General features: G+C 32.2%; 1 protein-coding gene and 1 long non-coding RNA gene across 6 annotated transcripts in view; one reads left to right on the top strand and one right to left on the bottom strand.

Moving 5' to 3' along the window:
- The window catches only part of how (protein held out wings), a 281,766-nt gene that overhangs the window by 234,354 nt on the left and 21,261 nt on the right, over positions 1 to 26,151 (top strand). Inside the window, exons 5-7 of one of the 5 annotated variants that reach the window (XM_072528878.1) lie at positions 7,055 to 7,157; positions 8,606 to 8,935; positions 14,659 to 14,758. In XM_072528878.1, coding sequence (XP_072384979.1) covers positions 7,055 to 7,157; positions 8,606 to 8,935; positions 14,659 to 14,741 — 516 coding nt within the window. In that variant the 3' untranslated portion in view covers positions 14,742 to 14,758. Of the gene's footprint in view, positions 1 to 7,054; positions 7,158 to 8,605; positions 20,836 to 26,151 lie in introns of those variants that run through there. The other 4 variants (XM_072528879.1, XM_072528880.1, XM_072528877.1 and 1 more) reach the window with 4 other exon arrangements.
- LOC140438125 (uncharacterized) lies at positions 30 to 1,127 on the bottom strand. The gene is made up of 2 exons (XR_011950441.1): positions 796 to 1,127; positions 30 to 506 (listed from the first exon to the last, which is right to left on the bottom strand). It is a non-coding gene; the product is annotated as an uncharacterized lncRNA (long non-coding RNA).

The raw sequence follows: 26,151 nt of genomic DNA, 5'->3' as shown, positions 1-26,151 counted from the left end.
GGGTAAAAAAGAATTTATTATAACAATAATATAATTTAAATATTTATTGAAGCCTCATACACTATACAGCCATGTAGCCAATCATAAATTTAAGAATTCTTCACTGTCAGAATCTGAGCCACTCATATTACCAGTCTCTATTATGATTGGTTTAATGTTAGTGTCAACCATATTTTTTTTCTCGGATATACCACTTTGTAATAATTTCATGAGTATGTTTCACACATTTTTCCCAAATTTCTGTGTTACATTGGTTTAGTGCCTCTTTCCACATATTTATAACAGCATTATCAGAATGTCCATCTCTACCAAGATTCTTATTGTAATATGACTTGCAGTTTGCCCAAATTAATTCAATAGCGTTGAATTCACAGTGATAAGGAGGTAGTCTCAACACTTCATGGCCGTGTTCTTTTAGTAGTTCATGCTAACAGATGTTTTGCCAATAAATGCAACTTCTTTATCCCTTAATTCATTACTTATACTTTGCAGAGTAACATGTTTCTCTAAAAAAAAAAGAACAGATAAGTACAGAATAAACCACACTGTTATAACTAGTTCAATGAAAAAGAAGTAATACTTTGATTTTATAAAACTATAAATTATTTCAAATTAAAAAACTCACAAGAAAATTGACTTAATATCCATTAATGTATTCAGCAGAAATTTTCTTAAACTACTCTCAACAATCTTTGTTGTCCGTTGACGTAGTTTTAGCTATATTTAAATAATTAATGTCAATTTAGAGGTTAAAAAAATTTATTATTCGTTATTAGCTAATACATGAATTCTTACCTTAATAAATTGAACACGAAGGTAAGGGTTAGTCGTTATAACAACTGTTTGTTAAAAATATGTATATTTAAAGTATGAAAAAGGATTGATTATTTAAATCAAACGAAAATAATTTATAAAAATATTACACTCTGTCAAAACAAAATTTCCAATTGTCATGTCAATTGTCAGTAGACGAATCAATCAGCGATCATTGTTCTATGGCTGTCTTTGTTCAATGCATGGTGTTGTGTATGGACAGGCGGTTTAAGTTAATAGTTTTAGTTTCTGTGAGTAGGAAAGAGACGTAACATAAAAAATAATTCGTGAATAATGTCATACTTGTGCAAAGATCCGGCGGACCGACTGTATCTTTACTGTTGTTTCAAATTTTAGGACAAAGTTGAACTCAAAATGATTAATTTTATGGGCGTTAACTGTTATGTAAAAATATAAAGTATTTCATTTAAATTCGTGAACATCTGCTGTTTACAGTTGTATCAAATGATTAATTAACGTGTTTAACTGAAGTGTTTCTTGCGTATATTAGAAATTATAGAAATCATGGGAACGCTCTTATTAAATAATAAAATGTAGAGCTGTAACTACGGCCTCCTATTATCTATCAACCGTCTCTCTCTTAGAGTCGATCAACAATGCTATGAATTTCCAATAACAATAAATTAGTAACATCGTTAACATACATTTCCATCGGCGTATTAACGCACAGAGACGGCTTTAGAAAAATTTGTTGTTATGAGCTTAGGCGCAAAATTTCGGGCCAATGCTTTTTAAATGCACTCATTTTGTTCGAATCCTGAGAAAAGTAATAAGTATTTTTGAAAATTTTAAACGCAGAATGAAAGATTACATTATTACTGAGGGTCGAAAGTCCCTGAAAACTTCTTTAATGTTTATTTTAATAAGTTACAGGGGTGAAAAAGAAGAGAAAATTTAGTGTGATTTTTAATTTCAAATATCTAATTCAAAAAAACTTTTTGTTTGTTCTAAGGGACATTCGGCCCTCAGTAATCATGCAATCTTTCATTCTGCGTTTAAATTTTTGAAAAATATTTATTAGTGTTCTCAGGATTCGAAAAAAATGAATGCATTTAAAAAGCATTGGCCCGAAATTTTGCGCCTACGCTCTTATAACACAGAGTTTGCGAAATCCTTGAATCTAATAATTTTATTTCATTGATAAAGCATAGTCTTCAGCAAACTTTAAATCTTCTAAATAAAAAAGTAGAATAAAAACTTCTTTTTGTATTTTCTCAGCCCTCTATAAAATAAGGTGGGAAAAAGCGTATTAAGATTGAATTAATTTGTGAAGGTGGATGATGGAAGAGGCGGATGATATGAATGGGTTTTCGGTAAAATCTGTTGAGATTAGTTTGTTTTATGATGACTGGAATTGGTAGGGATGAATCAATCTCTTACCCTAAAAACACTAAATTAAAACATCTTCACTACACTGTTTTTGCGCGAGTGTGGGTATATGTGATAATATGCGATGTACTGCACTTTTTGAAATGCTTACTAACAGCTGGTTTCCGAAAGGCTGATCATTATCAAAATTAGGTAATCTACTGTTAACAGTCGATTAAATGCATTTTGAGTTGCAGAAACATCGATCAAACTTCAATCACATAACACACATTAACTAATCTAACAAGCAAATAATCGATGATTAACAGCCTGTCAGAAGTATTTTGGGTTTCCGAAACTCTAATTATCGTTTTATCTATGTCAAACTTCTGTCATACTAGCTTGTCAGGTAATCTGCGATTTTTGGACGATTAATCTTATAATCTTTGGTTATGTACCAATGGTTATAAGGTTGTAAGTAAATAAAATAAAATCTTTGGTTACGTTGTAAGATACATAAACCTAAGGTGTTTTATAAAAAGCTGGGACGATTTTCACATTTGGTCCCATTGAAGATAGCTATAATTGAGCTGTCAATTAAAGTTCATAGAACGAAATGTTGGTTCTTGACTGTGTTGCCATGTTTGTTTAATAAATCGGAAAATAGCATGTGATTTATAATTAATAAAAATCCAATAGACCGTTAACAAACTAACAGTAAAAGAGAAATTCTTTCAAAAAATAATAAGAATAGTATTCAGGTACTTTCCACAGATATCTGGTGACCATCTGTAACAATCTGGCAACTAGTGGTTTGAGGATTGCCAAATCTATTAGCTTATTATCAAAGGCAAATGCCAAAAAAATGTTGTAATAATTAACTGCAATTTATATGAGAAGAAACGAGTATTTATTCGTTCGTGTTGTATATAAAAAAATAAAAAAAAGTGCATAATTCATATAATAATATAATAAAAATGTATTTTTGAAAGCTTCTCTATTTGTAATTGAAGCCTACAACATATACATTATAAAGACATGACAACACAGTCAAACGTCAAAAATTTGTTTTGTGAATTTAATTCACAGCTCCTTTGTAGCTATCTTCAATGGGACCAAATGTGAAAATCGTCCAAAAGCTGTTGTTTAGAAAGAACCCAAAAATATTGTTACAAAGGTTCATTTTAAGAATTAAAGATGATCAATGACAAATTGGTAAACATTAACGAACGACACAAAATTATTAGTTAGTTAGGTTATGTTTGTTTGTTGATTTTCAGAATGCAGATTACACATAAACAGGAATGATGGTAAAGTGAAACAGCAACATTACTTTCTTAATTTAGAACAAGATAAAGAACAATTATTCGTACAGAAATAATACACGATTACAATCTATTCTACTGTTTCCATGTAAAATCGTATGTCAAATAATCTATAATCGGTGATCTCGTAATTTTACCATAATTTTCGTTTCGGAAACCTGTCGCTTGTTAACAATTGATCAAATTTGATACTTGATTACATGATTGGAGATTTGAATAACGTTTCGGAAACCGGCCGTAAGTCCGCTAGCTCGCGCAGCTTCAGTCAACGATCATCCAGGACCAATGTGGATTTTCTTGGCAGCTCGTCCGACCTCGTTTCAACTCTGTTATTCAATATTTTACTGTTGTAAACGAAGGAGCAGGCTCACCAAAAATAACATCTAGTTCATCTTTTATATTGGTTGACCTAAGGCTTCTCAAATAAAAGAATTGTATCTCATGACCTCAACAATGACCATTTTTTTTTCGTTTTCACAAATTCACTGAAAACGTTTACTATTGATGGATGTCAAAAAAATACTAAACAACGTGGCTTCTTCAAACTTGAAAAATTTGTTTTAGAGATTATGTACTTCAATACAATGATATTTCTCAAACAACTATTACCATCTTTAGGTCGGGCCTTGTATTTCCTTTGTAATGTAATTGACTGTTGCTCTGTTTCTTACATAAGAAGCTGTGTTTCAGCATGTTCTTAATAAAATTCTGTAAACAGTGTTCATCTATGTATAATTTCACTCTGTATACTTCTAGGCGTTTGTCTCCTCTATCACGCTTCTTAACTTCTTCATTTTTTACATGTAATGTTTGTACTTTTTGTATTTGTTTATTTTTATTGACTTTGTTGATCCAAGTATATAGTTCACTTATAATCTTTCCTACTTCTCCTATTTTTATTTAGTGTCCAACGTTATCAACAACATTTTTTTCTTTCTATCCAATTACCTTTTTTGCTGCTTTGACATAAGCATGAAAACTTAAAAAGATGCGAAATGACTATAAAATCAGAACTTTTGGTATATTGTTATCAAAATGCAAGTGTTAGTGTGAAAGAACCAACACTAAATAGTTTAAAACTTTTAACATGTATTTTTATCTCGCTCGTTTGATTAAAATACGTACAAATCTTCGAATGCGGCCCTGTATAGGCTTAAATGTCTACAGCTCCGGGCGATTTTTATCAGATATGTACAAAACTGGATTATAAAGTTCGCTTTTCAGTATATTTCAAATAGTTTTAAATCTACATATTTTATTGTGCTAATAAATGGCTAGTTGTCAATTAGGTTCATGGGAAGAGAGAAATCGAGGCCTTCGGACGTACAGTTTTATAAAGTTCACGTATAAGTACATATTACAAGTATTAATGATTATATTCTGAGGTGACTCTTGTTTAAAAAGAAGTATTTAGTATAAAAAGATACCGTTGGGATACTGTAGCTTTACACAAGCTCCATCTCATAAAACATATGAAACGCAGGGTAGAACTGGCGACCCGATCATAATCGGCAAATAAAATATTGAGAAAATAAACTGTGCGAAATGTGACTTGAGGTAATCTTGTGATGAATTTAATTTTTTAATTATCCCTATTATATTTTTTTTTGTAGCAGCGATAAGCAAGATGGAGGTTTTATTCGGATATTTGTAAAAAAAATAAACACCGAAGTACAAAAATATACCACTGGATTTCGTTATAACAGACAACTTTACTTGTATTATGTATAGTCCCAGTTGCCTCGTAATCGTACACAACAAATATAGGGTTCTAAGCATCGAGCACATCCTGGCCTTCACGTAAGTTTATCTACAATTCTCAGAAGATTGTACAAAGAGTCAGAAGGGGCTAACAGCGTTATCTCTAGAATTTGGTTTACTCAACATCAGCCATTTGCTCTATCTAGCTGTGGCAATCCGATGGCTGTATTTTGACATGGGACCAACGTGGAGAGATATAGCTTGAACAATATATAGCTCCAAGTGTTGCATGGACGTCAACTCCAAAAATTAAAGACACCAATAATAAGGAAGAGAAGAACAAATAAAAAATAACAAAGATAGTCGAAGACTTCTACAAAACCTGATGGACCAACAAAGTTGATATCTTAATTTCCAGCTTTTTCTGTCGAAGCAATCTTTAGTTTTCAAATCTCTGGCGGTCATTGCATCTTCGACATCTTCTCTCTATGACCGTCTTGGTCTACCTCGTTTTCTTCTAGTGGACGGAGTCCATTTTTATATATGTATTGGCCATCTATTTTCACGCATTATCTGCAGGTGTCCAACTAGTTTAGTCTTTTGGCCTTCATAGAATCTATTATATCTAGGTTAATTTCCATTTCTCTCTTAATGTCTACGTTCCTTACCCTATCAAGTCTAGTGTGCCGACAACTCGTCTCCAATAGTCCATTTCCATTGCCTTAATTTTGAATTGTGATGTCTCCATAGTAGCAAAATCCCTAAAGATCGGAAAGAGAGTCTAGTAATACTCTTACACAAAAATGAGGAAAAGTATGGTTGCTCAATAAAAAAAATTGAGCCTCGCAGGTCTTACTGCTAGACAAAAAGACCAACATTGGAACGCCATAATACAACAAGTACAGATAGACGACCAAGAGGAAGATCACAGATGAAATGAGTAGATGACATAAAAAGAATAGCGAACAAATTGGAAGTATGATGCTCAGGATAGAAATCGATGGAAGGAGTTGGAAGAGGCCAAGAATCTAAGAATGAGAAGAAGTTGCATTTGGATGAGGTTATATTGCTGCTGGTGTCTAACTTCTTTTCATTTTTGACAGGCAAATACTAAACAGGCACACATCCGTTGCGTTCGTTATTCATGCGATTATTGCAGAGTTTTTCATCAGTTTGGCCCAAATTTTGTTCTTGTCGGTGATAATGCTCAACCTTGCCCAGCAACAGTTGTGAATTTAGCTCATATATAGTGGCCTTTAGTCGCCCGATCGTAATGCGATCGAAAAATCTAGGATCCTTATGAACGATAGCTTTATCTTCGTCTTTAAGAGAAGAGTGCCAATCTATAACACTACAGGCAATCTTAAGAAGCCGAAGGGGTCCTACAAGATATTGTCTATTTCCACTACCCGTTTACTATGTTTATATTTTTTAGTAGTTTGTCTCTTTTATCCGCGAATATTATTATACTCCAACTTTGTTTTGTTGCTTCTATTCTCTTAAATTCTTCATCAGTTTCTTATTCTTATCTTGGTATAGTATGGCATTGGGCTTCCACTACACTAGCCCAACTAGTGGATATGTCGCGGTTAAAACTTACATAACGACGATCAGCAAATGTACTCCCTAGATTGAAGTATGAGCGCTTTGTATTTGCATTCGTCACTTTTAAATATGCACCTTATAGAGCCGGTTATAATAAACATTTAATTATTTACCAATTTTTCCAATAACACATTCGACATCGACCTAATTTCAATTTGAACTCATATAAAACAATTTGCTTTCAGTTTATTAAGATTTATTAAAATTTCTTTTGTTTTCCTTATTTTACAATAACGCTGGCTTCAATATGACACTTAATATTTGTTTTCTTACATTTTCAGCAAGCCGATGGTGAAGATGAACTGAAAAAAAGGCAGTTGATGGAACTAGCTATAATAAATGGAACATACAGAGATTCCACATCGAAAGCGGCGGCCGTAGCAGGTAAATATTTAATTTTCTTTTATTTTATGTACTAAATCCAAAATCAAAACCAATAAATTAGGTATTTGACTTTTACCAAGCCGCCAAGGAATTACGTCTTCTTCAGAGACCGTTTTCCCCCTTATTTTTCCCTAACTGATAAGTCCTAGGTTGCTGAATCTTTCACCACGTACTATATGTCTTAGGTATCGCAGTTTCCTTTCCTTTAACGTTATTTCTACTTCCGGCTTTGGCCTAACACTTCATTATTGGTAACTGTCAACCTAGAATATTCTCAGTAGTTTGCTGTACATCCACATTCTAAAAGAGTTAATTTTGCTGATAACTTTTATGTTTAGTATCCACTCTTTGACATCTTAATAAAGTACATTAAGCATTTAATTAAACATTTCTTTAGATTCAGAGACAAGTCTTTATTAAATAAAGTTTTATTCATTCGGACGAAATTTATACAAAATCCGATCTTGTTCATATCTCTCCTTCCAATTATTAATGTCTCTAGATAGCTATATTTTTTCAATGTTTCAATCGATTTGCCTTCAATATAAAACGTTTGATTATTATTGATGTCCTTACTAATCATAATGAATTTTGTATTTGTAATACTATGCGATAATTCGTACTCCTCACTCTATTCTGATCAATCTCTCCAGATCTTCTTGACCAAAGCTTTTATATATTTATATAATAGCAAATATGAAGAGAATATATTATCATTGAGTAAAGAAAAAAAATGTACCAGTGGCTTTAGATAATCAAATAATTTAAAAAAGTCGTTCCAGGAATGTATTTCATTGGGGGAGGGAAGGCACATGTGGACACATTCACAAGTGGACAGTTGATTTTTTTCCGTGTAGATTTCTTTTCGAGTGGTTTTGGATTGCATCTTACGAATATCCAGAAAGGAGATTTTGTTCTCACTAAATTTGCTACAAAAAAATACACTTAAACAAAAAAATTGGGACAGCAAGATCCAGCTCCTTTTTTAGGTTTTCCGTTAATTTTCATGGGTATAATATGGGATAATTCAATGTATTATGTTAAATAAACATCAAAATTGCACTTATAAAAAAATTTTATTATTTTATTTCCATCAAAACCTGTGTCCATATGTGACCCGTAGAAAATATTGTCTTGTCTACATGTGCCTCCCTTAGGGGCACATGTGGACTAATTACATCTACTTGGAATTTAATGCACGTGCGCTAAATAATTTAATTACTGCCAAATTTAAATGTACACAAAGATTCACAAATAATGTGAATCTTACATTGAAGATGCCGATTACAATGAATCTCATTTTGCGGTATAAAATTGTTTTTTTTGAAATTTGTCCACATGTGCCCGCCTCTCCCCTATAGATAAGTAAATTTTTTGACAAAATATGGTATACATATTTTATATTCAACAATCTTGGTGTCCTTGACAGTGTAATTATATGTCAGTAGAATTTTTGATTCCAGCCTGCGACGAAGAATGGAGGCGGTTGGCGGCATCCGCCGTTGAAACCCAGCGCCTGCTCTCGCCCGGCATTCCCGGCTTAACCACTCAAATGAGGACTCCAACAGCACCCCTGGGCGCGCCTCTCATTCTATCTCCCAGAATGTCGGTGCCCACGACGGCAGCCTCCATCCTGAACGGATCTGCGCCACCCGGATCGCTACTCTCTCCCGGAGACCCGCACGGACTCATTTACGCCCCTTATGCAGACTACACGAATTACGCCGCCCTTGCAGCGTCACCTCTCTTAACGGAATACACCACTGCTGATCATTCGGGTGGGTTGTTCGCCCGCTAATTTTGGCGGGTCGTACTTTCTTTATTAGTACTTAGAATCAGTTGAAGGGGCTGTGTAATCGAAGAGGAAAGAAGAGTTACTTACCATTCGAAATTTCCTGTTTCGCCTGATCAAATTTCAATATTTTATTCCAGGTTTCAATGAATATTTCATATATCTCTCTCACTAATATCAATTGTGTGTTATGACAAACACCAACTTTTCAGGACAGCCAACTTAAATTTTGACGTGCAGTAGCATCATTACGCTACGGCAATTACAGTTCAATAAAACTTGGATTATTGTTTTAATATTGCTTTGGAAAATACATGGCAGTATGCGGAAATGATTAAAAATTTGAGAGACAAGAATCCCAATATATACATCTTTTGTGAATATTAGTCCAATAGGAAAATTGTTGTCAAATTTTGTCAAAAATTCAAACTTTTCAGAACAGCCAACTTAAGTTGTGTCATATAATGACGTCATTAGTGTCAGTAGTAAGTAATAATTAATGACAGTCTAATGAAATGTGGGTCACGGTTTAGAAAGTGATCTGTAAAATAGCTGGCGCTATGGAAATATGGCGTGACGTAAGTCAAAACTTTGGTGTGCTATAGGTTTTTTATCTTTAAGCAGTTATGGACAAGTATATTTAGAAAATCTTAAATTACATTAAAGATTTTTATTTCTATAATTTCCTAATCCAATGGTTGCAGTTTCAGTATAATATCGAAATATTTGTCTACAACTTTTGCAAAATTATGCTCCGTTTAATTAAAATGATTATCTTTTTACGATTTAGGAGATTTGGATCAGGCGAACCAGGAAACATAGTATGCATGGCCTTTTTAAGAATACTTAGCTATTTGTTATTGGTAGATTTTTAAAAGTTTGATGTCCATCGAAAAGATATTTTTATTTAATGGTAGGGGAAAATGGAATTGACATGATTGGAATTTTTTATTGAGTGCCATTTGGAATGAAGGAAAATTAATTATGAGACAGTGTTTTTAGATAAATATATCGATTAGGCAAATGTACACGAAGAAAGAGGATACTACTACAGCAAATTTTTTGCAAGATGTAATCACTGCAATTCATATCTTCAGATTAATTTTTCTAATATCTTTTCAATAATAAGGACTCAGGTTATCTTCATATTCTTCATATTACTTCAAGTTACGTTCATCAATTATGTTTCTGCAATATATGGAACATATAGGTATCTTTGTATCTTTTTATTCTATCCGCATTTGTGTTTTGTTAAGCTTTTAACGAATGGTTTCATGTAAGAATCTCTTGAATTAACCTTTTGTGATCAATATCTTATACGCTTGTGCCTGTGAACATTTTTTCATGTACATTCATGAACATTTTTCCATATTTTAGAACATTTTTTATGTCATAACTAGTTGAAAATTCTTTAAATGTATCTGTGAATATGTATCTTTCATTTTTCATACGCCTGTCGACAATTTTCACGAATAAGTGCTTGTAAACCATTAACTTATGCGTATGTATTTCTATATTCTTGTGTTTCTATTGTGTTTTCCCGAAAGCTGTGAACATTTTTCTATGTAACAATGAACAATTTCCGTAATATAACTGCCTATAAAAATATCCCATGCTCTTATGAATTTTCCATGGGCTTGGGAACATTTTTCTTGTATACATATATGGAACTGCTGTAATAACTTCTAATGAACATTTTGGTGAACAAGTACTTTGAAATGATAGCTTGCGAAAAATTTCGCGTGTGCTTGTATAATTACTTGTGTATATTTCACTGTTTTCCATGTATTTGGAGACATTTTCCATGAAGTATGTGAAAAAAGTACTTCCATACTTTTTTCAGGTATCTGTGAATATTTTTTGTTTATATATGATCATTTTTCTTACATTTGCGGACAATATTGGTGGAATAAGTGCTTGTGAACGATCAATTCGGTGCTTTTATATTTTGTTTATTTATATTTTCTTGTGAATATGTTTTAATGCGTTTGTGAACATTTTCCATGAAATAATTGCTTTTGATTGGTTTCCTAGAACCTGTGAACGTTTTTCCATATAATAATTAACAATTTCCGTGAAAGAACTACTTATAAATCAATATCCTTGTTTATAATAAATGCTCTTGCGAATTTTCCATGAGCTTGAGAACATTTTCTTTCCATGTATGAATATTTTCTAACAAGTATGAACATTTCTCCGTGTATTCCCGGAAAAAGTATTTTTATAGCATCATGTACATTTGCGATTTGTTTAAATCAAATTGAATTTTTTTGACAGTCCCAGTTATCCCATATTTTACTAACAGTTTTGAAACAATTACCAGTGATATATACAACATTCAAAAAGCTTTATTTTTTAAAAAAATTCCATCATGTCAGCCATCGTTTTCTTTTTCCGGGCAAAGGAACAAAATTGTTCTAAATATAGCTTCCTTCTTTTTGGTTTTAATTAATTGAGTTTCCCCATTTTAAGAATATCGATAATAAAACTGTTATAGCCAGTATTAAAATAGTTTCTTTTTATAAATTAAGATAGTTCTATTAAAAATAAAAACGTCAAAAAAACAGTAACGTCAAATGTCAAAATTTGGCAACTGTCAAGCGTTTGACACTTTAGACAAAGTATTGACTTTTATGAATAATAAACTAATGGGGTGTTCAATAAATCGATTAAAACCAAAAAGAAGTGTACGGGCTTAGGTTTTGTAGGTTTGGGTATCTATAATAATAGAAAATATTTAATTTCCACAAATTGAATGTTTTTCGAACTCCCACGACCCCTTGTAGGTTTCTCGAATCTACCCACTTACTATTTTGACTTTTTTGAAACATTTCTCGTACTATTTCAGACCATTAAGGATAGAAATAGAAAAAAATCGATGGTAAAATTAGTCGCAAATTATTTTATTACAATATTTTTACATTTCTGTGATACTTAACCGCTAGGCAGATGGTAATGTACCCGGCGTACATGACAATCTGGGAAAAAGAGGATTTTACTTTTCAATTTTTTTTTATCTTGCAAGTCATAGCACTTAGGTATTTTTTAATTTATATATATTTTATGTGAGACTATTTCAAGGCTTTAGACGCGTTACAGTCTTACTTAATCACCAGGTGGGGTCAAAGGGTCACCAGGTTTTTAAGATATGGATTTTACGCATTTATAACGAAATTGAACTATATATGAAACAAAAAAGAGGTATTAAGAGACATACTGTAATATGTAATAACAATTCATGAAACAGTTCAAAGAAAACACCGTTTGGGATTAAAAATAGTTTGACCTTACTTACATGAAAATGGAAAAAAAATCTTCTGGTCGTAGCTATATCCAAACAATGATGCCACCCAACATTAATACAAATAAAACGTTGTTCCCTTTACGTAAAATTGTAGAATGTGATATTTGTTTATACAATGACGCACGGCAAGAAAAAGAAAGAAACGTGTAGCTATGATCATGCTAAATTCTTCTGGAAAGCCAAAAATTAACAAGTGACACTATGCCACACTAATACAAATCAAACGTTGGTCCCTTTACGTAAAATTGTAGAATGTGATATTTGTTTAAAATTAATTGCAACGTGTGACAGATGACAAGTAACAAAATGCCAAATAACATTATGACGTCAGAGCAGCAATATCTAGATAATATAATGACAAATCAAGAAAAATTCAAAGAAAACACAGAAATGTACGAAGAAAACTATTGTGGATGCGTAATTTAAGCGTCTGATTTAACTTTACGTCTAGTAGACTGTTTAAAGCAACGGTTACAAATGTAAAAATCGTAGCCACTTCGGAAGAATAAGGCACTACAGAAAATAGAAGAAAGTATAGCACTACTGAAATTAACTTCTCATAGGAACCCTAAGAATATCAAAGTACTCTTTGATGTCACTACAAAACTGCTCTATTAGTAACAGAGTAGAGTAGTACAGTGTTAGAGAAGATAAAATGTTATTCTCTGTTTAAAATCGACGTCAAATATGACAGTTGACACATAGTGGAATTTAAAGACGGATGAGAATTAAAAATTACACAGAAAGCATGACATACTAAGTGTAAATCACTAAATCAAGAACAATTGTCAAGATAACACCCGATAGATGCATTGCGACGTTAGAGTAGTTTTATTTATAAATGGCTGTGGCTTCAAATGTTACTTGGATAGACAATTTTACACTCATCGATGAGTGCAATGTTAGAGAAGATAAAACATTGTTCTATTTATATCGAGTTGTACTGTCCTCTGTTTAATCTACTGTTCACTGTTTGAAATTGACAGCAACTTACGATATATAGTACGAAGTGGAAGATTGAAAATAATTGACAGATGCCATAGAACGCAAGACATATGACACTTGACACATTAATGGTGACGTCAAACAGGCGAAGATTACAATGGTATTTGGATCGAAAATTTTTCAACGATGATATCCATGTCGGATGATATTGATGGCCAGTGGCCCTTTTACCCTTCTCGTTAGAGCAATAGTCAGTTGTTTTCACTGTTTTAAGTTTATGTTTAAAAATATCCGTTATTTAAATAATATATTTTATATTTTTCTGTACATATTTTTTTTAATTTTTACTTTTATCAACTCACCTCCTTATATCGAAATTCTTTTTTTTAATTGTGTATAGACAAAAAGCATTTATATTCTTACTTTAAGATATTTATTTCAAAGTAAGATTTTCTTTTAGTTATCAAATTAGTAGATCAAAGTAGGTGTATCAATTTTTTTTAAGAATATTAGTGTTAAATTATATATCTTGAGGCTTTATATGTTTTTCAGTAGCTACAAAGTAGTGTCTTGTAGAGGATTTTAGGTTCTGGACATTTTCACACTTGACGTTACTCAAAAGAATTTTTGTAATATACAAAGTGATCAATTGTATTCTGGTCTTAATATTTCTGTTGACATGGAGATGCAGAAGCATATTTTAAAATTATTTTCAAGTATATAGGGTGTTACATAAAGTCAGAACAAAGAAATAAATGATTATTTTTGACGAAACACCCTGTATGTTATATTAAATTTTAATTTTCGTCATTGCGCTCCTTCAATGTGAACATTTTAATAAATTTGATGCCTCCTACTTTCAGATTGTTTCAATCGATTGATTATTTTATTGTTTTTTGGATTATTTTTTGCTTTAGTTCGTATTTTCCGATCATTTGGGGTTTATAATACGTCTTAGAATTCGTCAATACTGTTTTGTTGGTCAAAAATCCGTTGTTTTTTATGTCTCTATGGCAGATTCTTTCTGTTTTCCATACACTAGTTCTTCTTGATTTATTGTCTATTCTTGTCTTGTTCTATTCTGTTATTTATAATTTACTGTTACGGTTAATAGCACGATCTTTTACTTATGCGAGTCTTGTCAAGCACAGCTATTTTTTCATTATGAATCATTCATACGTACTTTGGATCGCTACTAGTTCCAGGTATCCTAGTCGTTCGACTAGTGTTTTTCGTCCTAAAGCTTCATTTCCTTCATTTCTGGATCTATTCTGTAACATTTTATTGGTGCTTCTTAAGAGCAACATATCAAAAAGAATCTTTTGAGAAACGTCAACGAGAAAACGTCCTAAAAATGACTTTTATCTTACTCTTAAATATTTTTTCCATGAAATGGGAGACTGCATTGCGTATCACGCAAAATAATTCATAAATAATATTGAAAACGATGGTCTGTATAGGTGCGGCAGCTGCGGCTGCGAAACAGCGACGATTGGGACAAATTAGGGAACATCCCTATCAGAGAGCGGGTGCGCTCTCCTAAAACCCAAAACTGACAAGGTTAGTTGACTGTTTTACTTTTTCTATTTTATTTCAGATTTTCGTCCCTATGAGAACCAATGTGGTCTATATACTATTTATCTACTATAATTTTACAGTCTTCAGATATATTTATCGGTATTTAGTTGTAAACGTCGGCGAAGCCCTACGAGGATTTTTAAAATAACGACAATAACCTTCAAAATTAACCTCTTAAACATCTTTTAGATTATATAACAACAAAAGTAGTCTGTTTTATCTTACATTCACGCTGATAAGAATGCAATAGTTCATACAGTTTTTCACTTTTCTCTTTCGTTAACTTTTTGACGCATTGAGTGTTTGGATATTTTTGCGTCTATCTTTTCAAGCAGCTGTAGACTTTTTCTATGTATTAGTGGACAATACTGAAACAACTACTTGTTTGATTCCCTTTGTGTTTGTGAACATGAACATGTTCTATGTTTTTATGAACATTTTACCACTTATATGTGATACATTTAGATTCCTGTGGACAGTTTGTACGTATTAGTGGACAATATTGAAATAACTGCTTGTGTTTCGCTTTGTATTTGTGAACATTTTTAATGCTACTTTGATCATTTTCCATCAAATAACTGGTTGTGATCATTTTTTCATATAAATGTGAACATTTTTCCATGTACATGTGAACATTCTCTATGTATTTGTGAACGTTTTCTCTTGTACATGTTAAAATGTAGACTCCTATACATTTTTGATGTTATTTTGATCATTTTCCTTCAAATATCTGCGTGTGAACCTTTTTCCATGAACATGTAAATATTTTTCTATGTACATGTGAACATTTTTTCATGTACATGTGAACATTTTCCTTGACTAGCTGTTTTTCTATCAACATGTAGATACGCATAGAAAAGGTCTTATCAGCAAATATTCTATTTCATAATTGAAAGCGTCTATACGATTTATAAATTGTTGAATAATTTAAAAATCCACTAGGGCTTCGAGTATAACCGACATTAGATTTAATGTGAAAAATACGCGTGCTATAAGATAGTTATCCGCAAAATTTAGCAGTTTTTTTATCAGTATTGAGTGTACTTTTATGCGGGTTGTGACAACACTCTTATACGTACTAAATATATGTTCAGTCTTTTTGTTGTTTTTGTTTCGGGTAGAGGCTCTGCTAAATTTAAGAGGAAAGAAGGAAGGCATCTATGTTACGTTGAATTTTAGGTTACCATATATATGTTTCAAGGCAAAAATATGTTTAGAAAACGAACAAATTTTGCGTTGTACATAGTTTTTGTAGACAGTGATGTTTAAAAGTATATTCTAATGTAGAAAGTGTCACGGCACTCTAATATATACGTATTTTAGAGCAATAGTCTTTTGAATTAAGTTAGTTACTCTAGTACCTCATGCTTTTGTCTATTCTATTTTTGTTGATCGAGGCATTTAATATACACTACACTTTTCATCCTGATATTAACTCTGGATACCATACATAGAGTTTCAATTTTTTCTCCAAATAACCGTATCTGACTTCCCATCTGGTTTAAAAAAAGGTTAGTCGTGCAATTTTCTCAAACCAGAAGACGTAAGAGGATGGTTTAAACTGTCTAGAAAGCATTAAAGCAAATTGTCGTCATCCATCTTCATGGAGGTGACGTCAAATAGTTTTCGATTATGTGATAGAACTGAAGTGTGCTAAACAACTCGTTGATCGACTAAATTTTGCTAGTACATGTTTAGTACTTCCCGCAAAAAAAAATATAGTATCGATTACAGCTATCTGTTCGTCATAGTATTCTATTTTCTTCTAATTCCATATATTTTGATTGAATTTTTATATAGAATGTCTACGTACCTGTATCTATATTGCTAAATTAGACATTTGGAACAGATTTATAAAAGAAATATTCAATTCATTGAAGTGTTGAATTTTTCTCTCCATGATGATTATCACTTATCATTTTGTTGGCAACTTCTTAAAAAATTGCGTTAGAATCTGGAGAGATACCGTCTTTAGGCATATGCCTCTTTAAAGAATGGAATTTAAATTCAGACGGACAGAGTTTGGTAGAAGATTGTCTCGTAAGAGCAAACGCATGAAGAGTAGCTGTGGCTATGGCCTCATCTAGGTCAAGAGGGTAGTTGTACTCGTAGCTATCGCCTGACTTAGGACAAGTGTTATTGTGCAACGAGATTGGGAAACCATAGGAAAATAATCTCCGTTTTAGATGGGTGGCAATCAAAGTACTTCGTCAGGAAATTTGTTGGCGACAGTATTCATTAAAATTGAGGGAAGAAATGGAACTTTTGAGCTTAAGGGATCTGAAGAGAAACTGCCCTTACGGGTGGTAAGGAGTTTTGAGCAAATTTTGAGCCCTAGAATTGGTGGCCTGAATCATTTTCCAAACATATTCCTTACGGTGAGGATTATGGAACGGATGTTTTAGATTAGGCTGATGGGCAATGTTCGATCTTTCTGAAGATTTTACGAAGAATACTTCTCTCCGTGACTCTTCATCTATCTACGTTTAAGTAACGTATACAAAAGGGCGCAGTATTCACTTCTTGTCTTTATATTTTTAAAACTTATCCCAGGTTTCAATTAAATAGTTTTAAATTTGGCAACTTTGTAAGTGCCTTGTTGCCGCTTGATTTATTTTTCAAGTTAACTGTAGATATTGAGGTATGATTTTTGGTTGTTTCTTATTTAGACAAATTTAGTTATAACAGTCATTCATAAATGACAAATATATATTATAAAAAACATTGGCGGATATGTTATAGTTTTAAATATATCTAGAAATTATTTATTAAGATAAAGCTAAGGGCTGATGCATTAATCAATTGAACGGGCTATGAGAGACTGTAGTTGTGAAACTTATGAACATTTTCGAACAAACTTTTAAAAAAAGCAGACGGGATTTGTCTAGGGTTGGTTGTAGTGGAACTTAAATTTTTATAGAAATGTGTCCGGTATGGTGTTTATAATTGGAATTTGAGCATGCTACAGCTGAAAAGGGTATGGGAAATTCAAAAAAGGTTTTAGAACAAAAAACCGTCGCTGCGAACCGGAATTATTGAATCTTTTTTCCTTGTTATCTCGCAAAGTATCATATCTACGATAAAATGGATAATTTTTTGTTAAAACTTGCTTGTACAATCAGTAATTTTTTTCCAGTTAGTAGAAATGAAAAATTCACGAAAGAAAGTTGTAAAAATAACAATGGATAATACAAATTTGATGGTGAACAATTATTTTACTTTTATCCAATTTTGCGTAGATATGATACTTTGCGAGATATTTAGGATAAAGGGTTGAAAAAAAAAATGGTCTGTAACGTCGATATATTTTTCCACCTTGTTCGATCGAAGCATATTCTAATTCTAATTATAAACACCCCTCCTGAGATATTCTACAAAAATCTAAAGATCCGTCTCACTATAATTAACTTACCATTTTTTTACAGATCTTTACTGGGCTATATAAAAAGATTTTCGTAAAACGTATTTTCGTAAAGATTTTGAGTTTGGAAATAGATAATATGATATTCACCGCGAGCTAAATCTGGGGATATGGGGACTTAACTACTCATAGAGAATTTCAGTCTGCATTAAGTGATGAAATATTAATATTATTATAATTAATTGATTTTTTTATTTTGCGCCATTTGTACGTAAGAAAACATTATTCTTATGTTTAGGTTATACATTACGAATCAAACAAAAACAGTCAGGAATAGTAGTTGAAATAAACATTTTTGTTTGTTTATTTAACATATTTTCAATTTGATCGATTGTTTTATTAGTTAAATATAAAGACAGGCTACATAACCTAAAAAGTATTCGAATTCAGCTAAATCGATTTCTTTGCGGCATATTTTTTGGAAAAATACTTCCGCATCATCGATATTACATTAAAATTCGTACCATTCTTGTACCAATATGTTTTCCAAACTTTTACATGGTACTGACTGTTTGAATTTTTTCATAATTTTCATCAACTTTGTAAAACGTCACAACTTTGGTAGTCGATTTAGACGTATTTTACGAAATAAAGACACGTACTATATTGCTTTTAATTTAGTAGTAATTTTTGCCTTGTAATAAGACAATTCTTAGGTTTAGTTAAGTCAGTACATTAAGTACGAGTAGTACCTCACTAAACGTCACATCACGTGATTAGCTAGTCTAAAAAATTTTATACATATTTTTTTATATTTTTACATATTTATTTATTTTGAAGTTATTTTTAATGCCATATCGCCTCCTTCTTTCCTTCGTTCGATACGGAATAGACAAAAGATTTATGCGGCATTTGAAAATGATGTTTTGAAGTTTATTAGTAAATAAGAAATCATTGAAGTTGCATTTTTTTTCTCATTGTGACTTTTATGGGATATACTGAGTGTTTTATTAAAGTAGCTGCAGTGGTCACTTCTATCTTACAAAAAAACCTTGTAGGGATCTATTTTCGCATAAAAAATGGAACTACAAATGATATCGGAGTACTAGCGACATCTACATACGATTTCGTGAATGTTTTGTAATATAATGTGTAGAATTTCGATTAATTTAGTCAAATAAAGATATTTTAATCTTAAAAAACGTAAAAATATATCCTCATGAGGTTTTTTTTGAAATGAGACTGGAATGTTCCACAATGTGGCTACTTTGGACATTCAGTTTTAGATAAGAGTTTAGTGGTTCTTGTTACAATATATTTTTGGCGAAAAAACAAATCAATTCTACAAGTTATCATTTTTTAATAAATATTTGTGGGCTAACGTAACTATATAGATTTATTTAAAGGCTGACTTAAAATGGATGGCGCTAGGTAGCAGTTCCACTCTGTGAAATGAGAAGTTTGCTTATGAATTTCTCGCTCCGAGTCTCCGATGAGGTCCAACTATGAACGAAGACAGCTTTTTAGGCAGAAAAGACGGCCTTTCATGCCTTCTGGTGTATTTTACACCGTCCTCTATAAAACAAGTTAAATAAATTTGTTTCCGGAGGTATTTTTCAAATGCTTCTATTTTTGTTCTCAGCTTAAAGATTGCCTGAAATACTCAATCTAATTTAAGATATCAATCTACTCTGGTGTTTTCATGGTACTATTCGACCAAGAATGTTATTACAGATCATTCTTGTGATTTGGATATACTTTGTATGATCTAAAATAGAGGGCACTCTGTTAAATGGGAAATTTGCTTATGAATCCTGCATTTCTCGCGCCGAGTCTCCGATAAACGTGTAACAGTGTTAACAAAGACAGGATTTTTAGACTGAAAAGACAGTCATTCATGCTTTCTGATGTATTTTCTACCTACCTCTATAAAACAAGTAGTATAAATTTATTTCTGGATTTTTTAAATACTTTTCCTTCTATTCATAGCTCGAATATTGCCTGAAATGTTATCTAAAGAATTTTATAATAGAACTTTCTTGTGATCATTAATGCTCTTGATCTACTTTTTTTTTAAGTATTAACTTCTATGGTGGAAAATTCATAAAATCTCTCGTCTTTTTGTGTTCTAACAAGTTTTTTTTGGAGTCCTCTGTTACTCTCTTTTTGCGTGCCATTCTTTTTTTAATGTTTCATTGATTTTATATTTTCTTGGCGTCGTTTGACCACCTCCAATTGTGACTGTGATTCTCCAATTGCTTAAGAGGCTGTTTGCTTTTCCAAGTTGTCGACTTTAAAAGTCTTTAGGAGTATGAAGAACTCCGAAGCACACAAATCTATTGCTAATAATTCCGCTAGAGGGCTAACGATTAGCATCATTAACCATGTCTAATCATGTGTTTTTGACTAACGAATTTAATAAAAGTGGGGGACAATCATATATTTACAGCGTCAATTTCAAATAATTCTGTTACTTACCCACAAATTACTTAAAAACGTCCATTCGTAAGATAATTGTAGGGCACACTCACAGTGTAAGCTACACAAGACGTTTGTTTCTCCCGCCAAAAATCTATTGTGACAGACCGAGACTCGTTTTTTAAGTAGTTTTATATACCTTTCTATAGTATATTTTTTGTATGTTGTTTTGTTGACTTGCGCCAATGTGGAACAAAATATATTTATACGAACTCAAAAACTATTTTTATTCTTCGAACCCCGTCTCGATGTTAGAATGGTGGCGCTCTAGCAGCGCCGACTGGTGGCGGTTGTTCAAAACAAACTTTGTATCTTCACGAGGCACTTCTATGTTTATTCTACGATACTACAGAATAACGGTATTTTTGACAGTTTAAGAGATATATCAGCGAATATTTACGATAGTTGTTTTGGTGACGTGATTTCCCTAATAGGTGAACTATTTGGACTTAATAAACTGTAAAATTATAGATTTTGCGTAAGAAGTACTATTAATAGCATCAAATATATTAAAAGTTCATTTGAGTGAAATTTGCTGTCATCTAAACATCTGTCGTAAGTTTATTTAGTTTCCCGTGTATTATTGAACGATATATTTTTAAAATTTGAATTAAAATGTTCCCCTTTTAAGTGTGTTTTAAATATGTAGAAACATAGAGGTGTCTGATGAAGGCAATAAGTGTTTTTGCGAAACTTTCGCCACAGTATTTTAGTAATTAATCACTTTTTTTCTAGTATTAACTGTTGCCATTAACACTCACAGTAATCATATATAACTATTCTAATTCCACAATTTTGGCCAAGTTCACTAATTTATGAATGGATGATTTATAATATAACGTATGATTGTGTTCCATATAGCACTATATTAAAGTTGCATTAACCTTTTTGTACAGTACAAATAACAATTTGCCTTTTTTCTAATAATTGATCAGTCTTGTACTGGCTGCCGGGAGACCAGAATCAAAAAATGTTGAATTTCTTGATTCTATTCTCTGTAAATAAGTGGAATAAACCAGATGAAACTTAAAACATCAATTTTTACATTATTTATTGTTTCTTAAACAGTTTTGGTCAAATTAGCATTATATTACTGAGATGAAGAGGAAGTATAGTGTACTACGTGATGGAAACTGTGTTTTCTCACACCATACACAAAGAAATAAATCTGTAAAGAAGTCTAAACAATAGATAGAATCCTGTAAAGTGAAAATCATTAGATAAAACCCCAATAACCAACCTAAAACCTGCCGTTTCTCCTACTACATATTATTACTCAGTGCGCCCAAGAAATGATATGCAGGCAGGTTTCTGGCCGTCTGTGAACTGTCTACCAAAAGAGAAAATACATTTGACCCATTAGCAATCAAAATATAAGATATATACTAGTTTTTAGTTGTTACCTCGGGACCCCCTACATGAGAAGGAAGCATAAAGAAAATATCAGAAGATAAAATGGCGTAAGGTATGATATATTGATAAAAACAGTCAGATAAAAGAATGTTTTACCCTGATAACAACAAAAACTTATGAAATACTAACCGCAAGAGATATGAAGTATCAGGAAAACTAAGAAGTTCGCAAAACTTTCGTGCCAAAGTGAAAAACGATGATAGATCTAAAAATATAGGTTGTTCAATGACAAGAAAACAGTGAAATAAAAGAGTATCGGCAAGAACACAACAAAAAGTAAAAAAAAGTGACAGCAAGATATAAAAGAGTTAAGAAAGGAATCAAGAAGATTTATCTTAAATTTCCCTATATACGGAAAAATAATAAGGAAAAGAAAATAGCAAAGTAAAACGGCAATATCCCAATGGTTGGCTGCATATAATAGTTTTAAAAATCTTTACAGAGAAGTAAAGACTTCGATATTTTATTAAAAATATTTAAAATTTATCCAAATGGGGGGGCCATCCAGTCGGGGCCATCATCAGTGAAACATTTTAAAAGTAGTTAAAATTACCTACGAAAATAGGTGTGAAAACCTTTGGATTACGTGACAATCATGGTTAATTGTAATAATATAATGACACAAGGTCGATGTTATAAGATTTCACATAAAGGGAAACATACATATTCCCTGCTCGGAGTAGGCAATGACAAAAAAAACAGTGAAATATAACAGTATTTCACCACGAACACACCAAGTAAAAAACTGAAAGCAAGAAATAAACAAGATCCTAAATAAAAAGCTTAATTATTGATAAATCTAATAAACTTTTTCGATAATTAAATAAATTTATAACTTCGAATCAACGACTGGTTTATTCGACTGATTTACAAGCCAACTCACTTGAATTCTCTAGAATCTCTTGCACGCATTTTTTAATATAGTTCCTAATATAGAACACTCTCACACCTTTTGCTGCCTAGGTTATATTTTATACTTACTGTATGTAATATTTGCTCTAATCAATCTCAGTGTCATTTTTTTCTTTGATTCACATTAATAAAGTGCATGTTACTCGTTGCAAACCAGTTGACTTATCGGTAAAATCCATTTTCTACGTACCGTATGGATTTTATTTGTAACTATCTTATAATGGGTGCAGGAATTACATGAGAACTGGCGTATTCACTATTTGAGAGATTTTTGTATTAAAACGCTTATTAAAACCACTTTTTTCTTGATCTAAAAGTGCATCAGCTATGAAAATATCGTAAATTTGTGCAAACTATCTGCAGCAAGGCTTTATAGGTGAAATATATTTTTGTTAGTCATTTTCGATTATAAATAAAACACTCAACAGTCTTGAATTCATCTTGCACAATAACCATGTTCATTATCATCCACCAAATAATTTAAAAATGATTATTCTAGTTCATGATTTGAGATTGGAAAATTTTTAAAACCCTGTGCTAAACTAAAACGGACCTGGTGACCATTTTAACCCCTGAACACTCTGATTTGAAAAAGGGTCCCAATTTTCCACACAGGTGGTGAACAGTGGTTTTAAAGAAATGAGTATATACAGGAAAATATCGTTAAATTTTCTGCAGGCTGACACTAAAATATGGAGACCACGTATTAGAAAATACTGAGAGATATGGTTAAAAGAACAATTATTTCTACAATCTACAGACATATCCACATAAGAAACTAGACGCATTAGAAGAAAATAGGAATCAATTTTAAGTTCTCTTTTTAAAAATATTGTTTTAGTGTTTTGAACATGCGACGAAAAATCATATTTCACCTTTAAAGCCATATTTTCGTACAACATTCTTCAAACATCCTTTAAAACTCACCAAAATTTATGTTAACATGTGAATAACGAAGGGTTAGGGTTCGTTTGCAGTACTCTACTACAAATTTGACAGATACGCATGCGCAGATTGAAATGATTAAATCTAACCTCAAAATTAATTCAAATAAACTCCGCTTTTTTAGTCACTAATAGTTTTTCAGGTAAATCTGAGTACTTATATGACAGGTAAGCTTAAATTTTCTATTATCTTCGTAATTTTGAAGTGCGTATAGCTGTACAAGAAAACAGCTGATGTAATATTAGTGCGTAGTGCACAATAGTGTTATGTAAAGGTGCTACAGTATCTGTTTTGTTGGTAGCGACAAAACGGACTATTGTGTTAGTCTGTGACCTTACAGGAAAGCGGTGGGTGGGCTGATTTGTTGTATACGCCTTCTACATACTCTTAATAATTATGAAAATGTTTATTTTACCTCGTAAAGTTATTTTAAAGGCAACGCTATACATATATTTTTACGTAGTAGAGAAATACTAACATATATTTGTTATACACACACATAACAAGAATGCCTATAACCATCGCAAATGAAGCTCTGTGGAAATATCATAGCCTCGATTTGCCTATCTGGATAGAGAAATAAATTGCCAACTAGACCCATCAAAGGAAATCCAGAGAAGAATTGAAATAGCCAAAGTAGGATTCATGAACATGAGAAACATACTTTGCTACCCAAAATTGGGTATACCAATAAGACAAGAACACTAAAATGGTATGTATGGTCTCTGCTTCCGTATGGCTGCGAAACATGGACACTCAAACAAGGCAACTAAGGAATATTAGAGACAAACAAGAATATACAAGACTTTGTCATACTGGTCGCCAACCTCAATAGAGATGGTACATAGGAGGAGGAAGTGGATTTGTCTTCCTCGTCTTGTTTCCAGGGATTATGCAATCCTTGCTTCTTCCCGCATATTCGTTCCATGGTTAAGAGTGTCCTACACTTATCTCTTATATCTTCATTCATCCTATCTCTCAAATATCGCAATATATTCATCCACCTTTTCTTCCTTCATTTTTATATGGTTATGACCATATGAAGTTTGTTCTTCTAAATGCTATTGTACACTTGCTAGGTTTATACCGCACATTCTCATATTGTTTCATCCATTTATCAAAGCGCATTAAATAAGAAGACTGTAGAATATTGGACTTTTGGACATTGTTGTTCTTGGACTTCATGTTTGGCTCAACGTGTACGCCAAAGATTCTATATTTGTTTTTGTGGCCCCTTTAGGCGACTTAAGGCAAGGATGGCACCGCAGCGTACATCTTTTTTTTTTCTCCATAATGTTTTATTTGATTCTCTTGTCACAGATTCCTCAAGTGCTGATTTGTCCTATATCGAGACGTGAAGAGATTCTGAATCTTCCTCAAACTGAGAAAAAATTCCGACAATTCAATCTGGAAAAATACTTGAGTACGTTATTGACGAGACAGAAGATAATATATGGTTTATACTTGGAGAAATAGGTACTCCAGAACTTGTACTAAAACAACTGTATGTAAATAATACAGTTAATGTAATGCAAATACAAATTACAAGCTGTAGATCGGCAGGGACGTGGTATCACTCCTATTGTGTTGTAACATATCCTCTGAACTCATTATGGGCTTAGTTTCGGAGGAATTTCTTAGATTGTAGTACAGAGCAATAAATCTGTAACAGTACCGAAAAGATAATACGTCTTGCGATTTTGTAAACAACGAAAAAAAAAAACGAGTTCAAGGTAATGAACAAAGGACTTTCATTTGGGTGACTTAACATCCAACGAAAAGAAAACAGCTGGATTCTAAAACCCGATCCCTCATTGGTAATATATTAAAACTGGCTTACCGAATAGGCATACCGTAGTGGACATACAGAAAAGCTTCTGTATCGGATGTGATCAAAAAATGCTGTGTATATCCATATCTTTCTTGCTGGCCTCCTTTTATTCCATTTGTTATACTCTAGCATTTCTTTTTTTGTGAATTGTACAGCTTTGTGTCACCCAGATGAATTCATTCTCCTTCTGCTACCTGTATATCTTCGAAGATTACCCTTTTTACTCCTTTTTTGATCCATGTACCATTTTTTTTAATGCGTAGAGTACTGTTGATCCAATTATTGCTTGAAATGTTCTGATTTTGGCTGCCAGAGTTAGATTTTTGTCTTTAATAGGATGTTTAATCATTCCACTGCTCTGAATGTTACTCTCAGATGATTGAATTCCGCTAAATGTTCAAATGTATATCCTCTACTATTATTTCTTAGTTATTA

The sequence above is a fragment of the Diabrotica undecimpunctata genome, chromosome 4 (genome assembly GCF_040954645.1).
Source record: "Diabrotica undecimpunctata isolate CICGRU chromosome 4, icDiaUnde3, whole genome shotgun sequence".
Lineage (NCBI taxonomy): Eukaryota > Metazoa > Arthropoda > Insecta > Coleoptera > Chrysomelidae > Diabrotica > Diabrotica undecimpunctata.
Note: the sequence above shows the minus strand (reverse complement) of the source record. Positions and strands in the feature narration are given on the sequence as shown.